This window comes from Stylophora pistillata, chromosome 1 (genome assembly GCF_964205215.1).
Source record: "Stylophora pistillata chromosome 1, jaStyPist1.2, whole genome shotgun sequence".
Classification (NCBI taxonomy): Eukaryota; Metazoa; Cnidaria; class Anthozoa; order Scleractinia; family Pocilloporidae; genus Stylophora; species Stylophora pistillata.
The window spans coordinates 54,124,605-54,133,221 of record NC_142519.1 but is presented as its reverse complement, the minus strand read 5'-3'; the positions used below and the strand labels follow the sequence as shown (position 1 = coordinate 54,133,221).

Genomic DNA, 8,617 nt, shown 5'->3' with positions numbered 1-8,617 from the left:
GTTATCTATGATTCTGAAGCATTTCATATCATCAGCGTACAGTTATACAGTGGAGCTTGAGTGTATAGCTTTAGGAGCCGTAGTGATATAAATAATGAACAAAAGTGGTCCTAAAATGGACCCCCGAGGCACTCCTGCTGATATTGGTAACAATGACAATTCACAACCATCAATGACTGTTCTGTGGTGTCTACATGTTAATCATGAACTAAACTAGGAAAGCAGTTTACCTCTTATACCCACAACAAACAGCTCTTTCAATAAACAGTTAAATGAAACATAGTCAAATGCCTTACTCTAATCCAAAAAGACGGTGGCAACTTGCTTTCTTTCGTCGAGTGCTTTGGCAAAAGCATGAGTAGATCTGAAGAGACTAGTAACACAAGAGATTTGTGTCTTAACACGAAAAAAATCCCGAAGTTTAAACTCAGGACTGACAAGGAGCGTCTAGGAGAACGATCAGGGTATTTTGGTTTTGTCACAATCAAATTTATCAAACATTCCCTTCCCCCCTCATTCGTAGTCAATTTTCTGTAGTTTCTCTTCATACCGCGTCACATGACGGACCACTTGGCTCCAGGGCAGATCCCAAACGTCACTTTTATTATTTTCTGTGCTTAAATAACATACGCCAGACAGCAAAAGGTTAAGTGAACGCAAAATGTTATTCGGCCCAAAATGTATAGAAAATATTTAACAGAAAAAATGAAAGCAAAGACAAAAACAAAGACAAAACAAAAAAGCAACAACAAGAACAAAAAACTCATAGAATAGAACTCGGAGAAAAATCTGAAGTTTAAGCAGGAGTGCGTAAGTGTAACCCATCATGCAATTATTCCACTTCGTTTATTTCGATTTGTTTTGGTCGAAAATGTTCGTGTCTTTCTGTTTCAATTCATATTCTTTGGATCTGACCGGTTGTTCGAAGGTTGAGCAATCCTATTCACTGGACAAATCCCTATCCGATGGATGGCACAGCACGTTTCGTTAACACTTATCCGCTGGATAGCGATTTATCAGTCTGATAAAGTTATCTGTCTTTTAAAAAACTGGGTTCTGAAGTTTAACTCAGTAGCAGTGAGATTGACTGTCAAGAAATCAGACGATTCATCGACATATTTTTACTGTAATCTTTTTTATTGCATCCGTAAAAATACTCTAAGACACACTGATTGACTTATTTGTAGACCTTTATAAGAGCTTGAATAATTAAAAAAAAAGAAATATTGCGAAATTATACAATGTTTGAAATATCTCCACGACACCACATTCATATTAAAAAGTGAAGATATGAGAGATGAGTTAACTTCAATAGTTTTCCGATCATCTACAATGATCAAGACAACAATCTCAGCTTTTACTGAGTTTCGCAAAACTAAAAAAAAAAAAGACAATGGACTCACAAATGTCATTTTAGCTGGGAAATTTTGACGGTAAGCTAACCCTAAAAGATAAAAAAAAAAAACAACTGCCTGCATGTTTGTAAGCAGACATATCTATAGAACTAAAACCAAGTCTAAAACGAAATATTTCGAGCTTGTGCGTGAGTTGTAAACTAAATCTAATGAATATCAAGCGGTTGGTGAAAAATGAGAGCGCTCTTTCATTGAGTGTGGCAAACCTAGAACTACAGCCCTTCAGGAAAAAGGCGTGCATTCCAAAAATTCTAAGGATAGCTGAAGGAATTAACAGAATACTTGTAAACAATTCGAAGGGCGAGAAACGGGATTTTGTTAGGTAAGAATTTGGCGTTAGTTTTCTAGACCAATAACAGGGGAGAGTGAAACAAATCCTTGTTAATCCAATATTACTTTGGACAATTGTTCTTGAGTCGATTTTCCGAGATTACTTTGGTTAATTGTTCTTGGGGCGATTTTTCGAGATCTGCTAACTTTAAGGTCATATTAGGGACATGCAATCGCAACAAGATCGGATCCATTGGCTTACAACTTTCCAGATCTGTTTGCCATCGGATCCGCACTTTCCAGTGTCGTACAAGATATCCACGATCACACCTCCCTGGTTACACTGGCCCGTGTGACCTAGGCAACTTCTGTCGTTAGTGTCGCAGATAATTTCGTTCAAATAACGCGGGAAATAGGCCGGTGATAACTTGGTGACCGCTGACCACTCGGTGCACAGGCGGCGGTGGCCATTTTGATCGCGCGAGCCCTTGTTCCTAACGCTTGTGAGGTTTGTTATAGGAAAAGGACTCGTCGGGCGTGAGGTTGTCGTGGTGTTGGGCGCAGTTTGATTAAGTAGGTTGGGAAATTTTGCTGCGGCGTCTTTCGTGATTGCTTGATAGCGCTTGTTGAAGCTACCGTGGGTTTGCAGTTGTGTCAGCAGTTCTCTCATAGTCCTCGTTGTACATGTTGTTGATATGATCCTTGTTTGAGGGCTTGTTGTGTCAGCAGTTGACGTGGAGTTCAACGGACGCGCTTTGATACAGCTTAGAAGGACATTGATTGTAACCACCGCTGAAATAAGTGTTTTAAACATTGTTCTCTGTGAAAACAAAATAATTCATTCTCTCTTGATTGTAGCATTATATTATAAGTCTGAAATAAAAGATATACTGCGGTATGTTATACCCCGAAAAAATATTCAATTAACCGAAAATGTTGGGCGAAAAAGAATTATCTTTTGTCTTATATCTAGAGTTTTGCCAACAGAGTTTAACCTTGTTTGAATAATTTGTCAGGAGTGTGTAAAGGATTACTTCCCGTCAGGAACAGTATTAGTTCGAACCTCGTTTCATGTGATTTTGCAATCGAATGTTCTAAGCTGCAGAGAACTCGTCAGAAAGTTAGGATCCGGGCCTTCTTCTAGGTTCAAGCATGTCGAGCGGCCTTATATATATTGCTAAAATAACGTATGTACACAGCGTTTAGTGTGGAGTCAAAAACATGGTGTATTTGGAGGCTTTTTCGTTGAATAAAGTCTAAAACATGGCAAGAATACTTGGGACAGATTAGTGTTTCTCATATCTCATGGTGCTTTGCTCCCTTACTTTGAACTGAGAATTTTCAAGTAACTGTAGGAGTTATGTTCAGTGTTTCAGCGCCGACTGGAAAACGTATATCAAATGTATTTCAGTGGTCTTTGAATGTTATCGGCCGTAACCCAAACGATTTATTGAACGTTTGCTATCCAAAGGGCATTTTTTTCGATAATTTTTTTCTGGCGAATGGAATTTCATGCGCGCCGACCAGTGTCGTTCAAGACTGTTTTACTCCCTGATACGACAGTGCGTTTGGAGACAACGAAGTATTTCGGAAAAATACGAATTAGATTACTCTTTTAAATAGTTTGCGAGTTAACAAATATAAAAAGCAAAATTCCTGAAAACTTTGAACCTTGTGGGAGAAAGAATTCTTCACCGATGTGACAACGGGTTTTTGTTGTTTTGATTCCTAAATGGGAAACAACTCTTGCTTTGTTGGGAGACGAGTTTTGCTCGACTTTGAGAGGACTTTGACTAGGACGGAAATTAGCCCTGAGGAACCCCTAACAGGGACACACTCAGGAACTTGAAACTTCAAGGGTTTGTTCTTCACTAGTCAACGTAAATCGTAAACAGTACTTTGACAAAGATCGCCCCAGACACGCAACTGCACCACATTTATGCTATCGCCAAACCTCATTGCTTCTTGCATAATCTAAGTGCGTTGAAAAGAAAGCTAAATAGGACCAATTTACACGCTTAAGACGTACCAAGTTATGTTTCCTTTTCATATATACATGAGTATCGATAAGGTTTGTTTGCTTAGGAGTAAGTTAGTTTAAGTGCTGACCGTGTATATTAGAGCGATATCTCTACGGGCTTTTAAGAGAGGTGAGTTTGGAGAGAACTTAAATGTCCTATTTGAGATAGACCCAAACTATAATTTTCTTCCTTACAACTGGTGAGAATTGCACAAAATATTGGAATTTAACATTTCCTTTTCCAAAACTCTTCGCGTGCAGTCCAACCCCAGTTTACCTTCTCCGTGCAATACAACATGCGTCCATGAAACTCTTGACATCAAGCCAACAAGCCAAAAAAATCCGCACATATGAACGAAAGTCAACCTACTCACAACCCACAGCGAGTTCTGCTTTGCAGTCGAAGGAAAAGAACTGGTTTGCCCATGTAATGTGATGCTTTCTAGTTGTACATGTCCAAGCTTGCGAAGTCGTAGGAATTTTTTTTTCGCGTTTTTTAACTTAGAAACTGAGCTTTGATCAGAAAGCAAGAAATGTCTTCTTCGAAAATGCTTCTTGTGGCTATTCCATCTGAAATCGAAGCTTCGCAGGGAGCTGAATTGGGGTATACAGCACGTTGATTTTTTTTAACCTAGATACTGAGCTTTGACCAGAAAACACGAAATCTCTTCTTCGAAAATGTTTCTTGTTGCTTTTCCATCTGAAATCGAAGCTTTGCGGGAAGCTGAATTGGGGTATACAGTATGTTGAATTTTAGCCGATCGATTTTCTCTTGCGTTTTTTTTGTTGCATGAAAAATTGAGTTCCGATCTTAAGAGACCTAGAACTGGTTACGACATCAAACAGAGTGCTTTACAGTGTAAACTATAGTACAGATTGATTCTTGACATGAAACAGGGGATAAATGCGAACAGCTTAACAGAATTTCTATGCCTTTACTTTTACTCTTGGTCAACGAAGAAACGAAGAAACGAAGTAATGAGGCTGGATACCGTCGTTAGCCTCCGCTATGTCAAGTTTTATGAATTTGGAATCTAAAGAAACAATGTTGAAATTTATGACCTTGTAAACCTCGCATACGGCCTATAGTTCGGTAAAAAATCTCTGTTTCTAAGTTCGTAGAGCATCCAACAGCGAAATGGGACCCGGTTGGGTTTCGAATTCTCGAGGGGAAATTTCTTTACCCAGCGCTCATGAAAAATATTCATCAATTTTTGTTAAATGAATAATTTAATTGTGGAATGACAAGGCTTACCTCAATATTTTTATGCTCCTCTGCGGTTGGTTATGCGGACAAGGCTCTTGACTGTGGCCTGTGCAATGTTATCAAGCGACTCAGTCTTAACAGTTATATAATCCTGACATATGCGGAAGTGATGTAAAACCGATGTAAAATCTCTCAAATTACATTACCTTGGCATTTTGATGTTATCTTAAAAAGTTTACTTTATAGGAAGTTTTTTTCTTTTGACTCTCGCTCGCCTCTACTTGCTGGGACTAGATGTTTAGGTTTTCAACAATTCAGTTCCCCGATCTTCTATATCCGTACAATTCAAACCATCCAAGCAATAGTTATTTCAGTTTAGCTGATTCAGTTAAACGTTTCGAGAACTTCCGTGCGGTTCAGTAAATCTTGGCCACATTTCCGACAAAAAATGTCAAAAATTTTACTTCCTTACTGCTTTCTGATTTCTTTTATAATATAGATTTCAAAGCCAGACTGTCTGCCACGTCATTTCGCTTTCTTGAGCAGATGTCAAATTTTTACTTGGTCGATGAGAGAAAAGTTTTCGGAATTTTCAGGTGTGAAATTAGATTACTGTGGAAGTGCTGTTTTGCAGATGTAAATTATTAACCTTCCGCCAAACACACGACATAAAGATAAAATGGCTATTTATTGACTCCGATCTATTTTGGGAAAGGAAATTATGTACTTGAAATCATAGGAAATACAATTGTAGCCTACAAACGGACCGAGAACACAGCAAATGCTACGGAGAGATTTCCGTAGACAGGAGCCGTCTATACTTACGTGGCATTTTACATTACGCGTGTTATCGGATTTTTACAGACGTAAAATCACTCTGCGTTGAAGTGCTTATCAAACATCAGTCTCGGTCCGTGAAAAATGCCTGGAATTGGAAAAAAACTGGCCATTTGCTATCCCCGATTTATTTAAGGAAAGGAAGTTCATCATAATGTGCTTGAAATCAAAGGAAATCCAGCTTTAACCTACTAATGGACCAAGAGCACGAAAACTGCTTCGGAAAGGTTTCTGAATAACTGAAAAGCCAAGAGATCTTAAAAACCGCTCTAACGTCTGGAGATGTGAATTTCGTGGCATTACTTTGCGATGCAGTACGGTTTCAGCAGAGTTCTGGTGGTCTTGAGTCAACTTTGTGTTCCTGAGGAACTGTTTAAAAACCGGAATGATCACCGTTTCACCGGTTCTTTCATCCTATCCCATGATGCCCCTCGCGCAGCGTAAGTTAATCTTTTAATCAGACGAATAACCTGCAATGGAACCTTGTTTGACATGGCTCGTTTTGAAAGTTTGATAAAAAGTCGGGGACTTGATTTTCGCGTTATGCAAGGCGCAGTTTCCTCGTAAATTCGTGTCATTAACAAAGGAAAACTCAGAAGAGTGGCCTAACAGTGCTCTCCGTGTTCAGTTTTTGAGGCTTCCTTAATCCCCACTTCCCTTGAATTATGCTTACCACAGCATTTTTAAAATTCCTCAGTTTTAACTTCCTTAGTCATCTCATTTCTCTCTCTCCCTCTCTCTCTCTCTTGTGAGACAGGTATTAGGCCAGTCTTTTTTGGTGAGTCTATTCAGTAATAAAATATGATTTTCTTTCAGTTAAATATAAACAGTAATGAGCGCTGATCATTTTGACTAGCTCCTCTTTTTAGTAAACCAGACGATTGCAATGAAACTCCCCGTGATTATTTTATCGGGTACGTGCGGTAAACACGTACTATAAAATTCATTCCGCTTGTCAATGTCGTTGTTTACGTTTGGACAAAGTTTTTAACGTACTCAAGTCCAAAGTAAAGGCAAGGAGAGCGAAGAATTCTTTATTTCAAGTCAATGTACCATTCATTTACAGCAAGAGAGAGGTTTTGGTTTAATCCTCTGTTGATTACAGTCAGTGTGTTACGGAAATATAGTACAATCACAGCATGCACGGATGGGTTGCGAATACACGTTCAATTGGTCATCTGTAGTCATCAGAAAATCCTGAATAATAACGGTGTTTTGGCAAATTCCTTGCACGCCATCTATTCCACAAAACTCATCTCCTCCGCACAAAAGTTCATTGATGTATCGTGGGCTCTTGTTTGGACCCAGGTCTGTTACAGCAGGGCAAACCGAACAGAGCCTGTGGAGCCCCCCAATTGTCGTTTCGCAGGGGCCGGAGATCGTAGTGATAGGATACAGCGGGTTCGAAAGCGAAATAGCATCTCTCTTGCCAAATTTACCTTCGTTCCTTCTTTCTATTACTCTCTTATGGAGACCATTACCATCCTTGATGAAGTCATCCATTTGAGTCTTGTTTAACGTTGAAGTCGAAGTGGAATGGAGATGTCCATTTCGTAATTTCCTCATCGTTGAGTGTCGAGCCACCAAGTTGGGGAGATTTGCCGCTTCCCTAGCTGTAAATGCCATATACATTGGGTTGCAGTACCCCATTGGCCCAGGGGGTCTTTGGAAACGTCGTAAAGTCTGGGTAAATGTCACCTCGTCAGTAGGAGTTCTCACCGTGTCCATAATCCGCCAGAAAAGGAGAAGCACAACAGAAAACAAAAGTGAGCGAGGAGGCATCTAAAGCGATGAATGGAAAAAAGAAAATTTATCGTGGAGATTGAAGTTGTTTCTCTTTCTCACGCCAAGTGTGTAACAACTTTTCCATAATTGACGAGCGCATCCAAAACTTAGTATTTCAGGCGTGATTTTGGCAAGCGACTGCTCTGTTATTTCTTAGCGAAAATTATGGCCCTCATTTTTTATTTTAATGGAAGCGGACGCCTGCACTGCAAGCTAACAATTCAACTTTTTTTAATCTTTCGCCACACCTTTTTTATTGCAGTAGCACTGGTGCTTGCCGCATTTAAACCTAATTTATGTCTACCTTTTCAAATAATTCCTTTTCGGAAAGTCCGATGGTCTGATGGTCGAAAACATCTGAGTGAAGATTACGGTGCTTTACAGTTAGATATTTACTCGTTTTCCTTGCATGTACAAAATTTTCAAGGAAATCGACATTGTAAATGAACTCAAAGAGCTGTTAATTTTTCTCAAGCCTTGTTGTCAAAACGCTAGGTAAAGCAACTTTGCTTACTAAGATATAATTAGAAATACCTTAAACTGTGTTCTTCTTTAGAAAAATCGCCTTTGTCTCTCTTGATCTGCTTTTTGTGCGGTATCAGCAGTTTTGAGAAAGGAAAAGGTAGTTTGACAATGAATTTCGAAGCGGTAGTTATATTCAAAGTTCGAGCAATACAGTATTATACAGTACAATATCTTTTTAAGGAGTTCCCAATAGGAATCTTCCGCCCGGTTGCATTGAACAATGATTTAAAAGAATTAAAGAAAAAAAAACAAAAGGATGACTTATCGCTAATATTACATTCGTATATACTATCATAAGCAATGTGTCGACTGCAGCAGAAAATTCCTAAAAAAAAAAATACAGTTTCTTTCCACAAAGAAAACTCTTTTAAACGTGATTCCACAACCTGAGTATAAAAATTGCAAGGTTTGAAAGACTGCATTTTGGGTGGCAAGGAGTTCTTCGCTAATGGCGCACTTTATGAAAACAAGTACTTGGCAGCGTGTTCAATGTAGATCATTTTCTCTCTTGAAAACTCTGATTGGTGTTCATAAGTCAACTCCATTGATTAAGACGTT

General features: G+C 38.9%; 2 protein-coding genes across 2 annotated transcripts; both read right to left on the bottom strand.

Moving 5' to 3' along the window:
• Positions 1–1,116: 1,116 nt before the first annotated feature.
• Positions 1,117–5,052, bottom strand: LOC148743114 (putative skeletal organic matrix protein 8). Its single transcript, XM_088762688.1, has 2 exons — positions 4,961–5,052; positions 1,117–2,505 (listed from the first exon to the last, which is right to left on the bottom strand). Exon 2 carries the CDS (start codon positions 2,497–2,499, stop codon positions 1,900–1,902), a length of 600 nt encoding a protein of 199 aa, XP_088618814.1. The 5' UTR covers positions 2,500–2,505; positions 4,961–5,052; the 3' UTR covers positions 1,117–1,899.
• Positions 5,053–6,862: 1,810 nt separating this feature from the next.
• Positions 6,863–7,477, bottom strand: LOC111335394 (putative skeletal organic matrix protein 8). The gene has a single exon (XM_022941286.1). It carries the CDS (start codon positions 7,475–7,477, stop codon positions 6,863–6,865), a length of 615 nt encoding a protein of 204 aa, XP_022797021.1.
• Positions 7,478–8,617: the final 1,140 nt, after the last annotated feature.

Excerpts from the sequence above, each read along its gene's own strand:
- LOC148743114 (XM_088762688.1), bottom strand. The coding sequence starts at position 2,499 with ATGTTTAAAACACTTATTTCAGCGGTGGTTACAATCAATGTCCTTCTA.
- LOC111335394 (XM_022941286.1), bottom strand. The coding sequence starts at position 7,477 with ATGGACACGGTGAGAACTCCTACTGACGAGGTGACATTTACCCAGACT.